Source organism: Parus major, unplaced genomic scaffold (genome assembly GCF_001522545.3).
Source record: "Parus major isolate Abel unplaced genomic scaffold, Parus_major1.1 Scaffold958, whole genome shotgun sequence".
NCBI classification, from domain to species: Eukaryota; Metazoa; Chordata; class Aves; order Passeriformes; family Paridae; genus Parus; species Parus major.
In genome coordinates this window covers 2,610-4,700 of record NW_015379832.1, presented here as the reverse complement: position 1 = coordinate 4,700, position 2,091 = coordinate 2,610, and the positions used below count along the sequence as shown (strand labels likewise).

Below are 2,091 nucleotides of genomic sequence, written 5' to 3'. Positions count from 1 at the left end.
CTCGCGCTGTCCCCTGCCAGGGGGACATGGCCCCGCTGCTGGCGCTGCTGCTGGCGGCCCTGCTGGGCTCGGGCCGGGCGTGCCCGGAGCCCTGCGCTTGCGTGGACAAGTACGCGCACCAGTTCGCCGACTGCGCCTACAAGGAGCTGCGGGCCGTGCCCGCGGGGCTCCCCTCCAACGTGACCACGCTGAGCCTCTCGGCCAACAAGATCAGTTCTCTGCCCCGCGGCGCCTTCGCCGAGGTGACCCAGGTGAGCTCGCTGTGGCTGGCGCACAACGAGATCGCCGCCATCGAGCCCGGCGCGCTGGCCGTGCTGGTGCAGCTGAAGAACCTGGACATCAGCCACAACCAGATCGTGGAGTTCCCCTGGCGGGACCTGCGCAACCTCAGCGCGCTGCAGCTGCTCAAGATGAACAACAACCGCATGGCCGCGGTGCCGCCGGACGCCTTCCGCACGCTCAAGGACCTGCGCTCGCTGCGCATCAACAACAACCGCTTCGCCACGCTGGCCGAGGGCATCTTCGACTCGCTGGGCTCGCTGTCGCACCTGCAGATCTACAACAACCCCTTCGAGTGCACCTGCGCGCTGCGCTGGCTGAAGCGCTGGATGGAGAGCACGCTCATCTCCATCCCCGAGAAGGAATCCATCGCCTGCGCGCTGCCCGAGCGCCTCCGCGGGGTGCCGCTGGCCAGGCTGCCCGAGCTGCGCTGCGCCGCGCCCGCCGTCAGCCTCAGCTCCTCGCCCAGCCTGGAGGCGGCCGAGCTGCCGGACGGCTTCGCGCTGAGCCTGCACTGCTCCGCCAGCGGCTCGCCGCCCCCCGAGCTGCGCTGGAAGATCCGCACGGCCGGACAGAGCCTGGAGCTGGGCGGGAGCGGAGCGGAGAGCGCGGCCAAGGAGGCGGCGCGGGCGGAGCCCGAGCGCTTCGTGGCCTTCAAGAACGGCACCTTGCTGATCCCGCGGGTGAGCAAGCGCGAGGAGGGCACCTACACCTGCGTGGCCACCAACGAGGTGGGCACCAACCACTCCTCGCTCAGCGTGGCGGTGGCGGGAGCGCAGAAATACCCGGCGGCGGGCGGCAGGGACCCGCTGGGCGGCAAGGCGCAGCAGGGAGACAAAAAAACCGGCGTCAAGGCGGCCAAAAACAGCGTGCTGACCCCCGAGGAGAGCGGCAAGGCGCAGGGCCCCACCCGGCAGAGCCGGCCCTCCCCGGCGGCGGGGCCGGAGCCTGAGGGCCGGGTCCCCGCCGAGCCGCCGGGGCTGGAGGAGAAGTGCGGCTCCTCGGCGGGAGGCACCAAGTACATCTCCAACCACGCCTTCAACCGCAGCGGCGACTTCAAGCAGCACAGCTTCGAGCTGGGCGTCATCGCCCTGGACGTGGCCGAGCGCGACGCCCGAGTGCAGCTGACGCCCACCCAGCCCGGCTCGGGCCACCTGGGCGTGCTCTATCTGTGCCAGCAGGGCCGCCAGGGCCACTCCCTGCTGCAGTGGTCGCAGATCGAGGCCGGCGTCAACTCGTACTGGTTCCAGGGCCTGAGCCCCGGCACCAACTACTCGGTGTGCCTGAGCTCGCCGGGCGAGGAGTGCCGGGTGCAGGTGGTGTTCACCACCAAGAAGGAGATCCCGTCGCTCATCATCATCGTGGTGGTGGCCATCTTCCTGCTGCTGCTGGCCACGCTGCCGCTGCTGGGCGCCACGTGGTGCCACCTGCTCGCCAAGCTGCGGGCCAAGCCCTACAAGTTGATCGTCAAGGCGCAGAACCCCGACCAGATGGAGAAGCGCATGGCCGCCGACTTCGACCCCCGCGTCTCCTACCTGGAGTCCGAGAAGAACTTCGACGCCGGGGAGGCGGGCGAGGCCGAGGAGGAGGAGGAGGAGGAGGAGGGAGATGAAGAAGGAGCGCGGTGGCGGCGCGGGAGGGAGGGGGAAGGCGCGGCGGAGCTGGAGCGGGAGGAGAGCGTGGCCGCCAGCTCCATGGCGGAGTCGCAGTCCAAGGGCGGCGCCGAGGAGTTCGAGGTGCGCTCCGAGTACAGCGACAAGCTGCCCCTGGGCGCCGAGGCGGTCACCATCTCCCCGGAGATCAACGGCAACT

The 2,091-nt window shown here is 70.4% G+C and overlaps 1 protein-coding gene across 1 annotated transcript; it reads left to right on the top strand.

Annotated features, from left to right (window-relative positions):
* Positions 1–6: 6 nt before the first annotated feature.
* Positions 7–2,085, top strand: LOC107199532 (immunoglobulin superfamily containing leucine-rich repeat protein 2-like; the record flags this gene model as incomplete). The annotated part of the gene is made up of 1 exon (XM_015616851.1): positions 7–2,085. A coding segment is annotated over exon 1 (2,059 nt), but the record flags the coding sequence as incomplete, so codon positions are not given.
* Between the last annotated feature and the right edge of the window lie 6 nt (positions 2,086–2,091).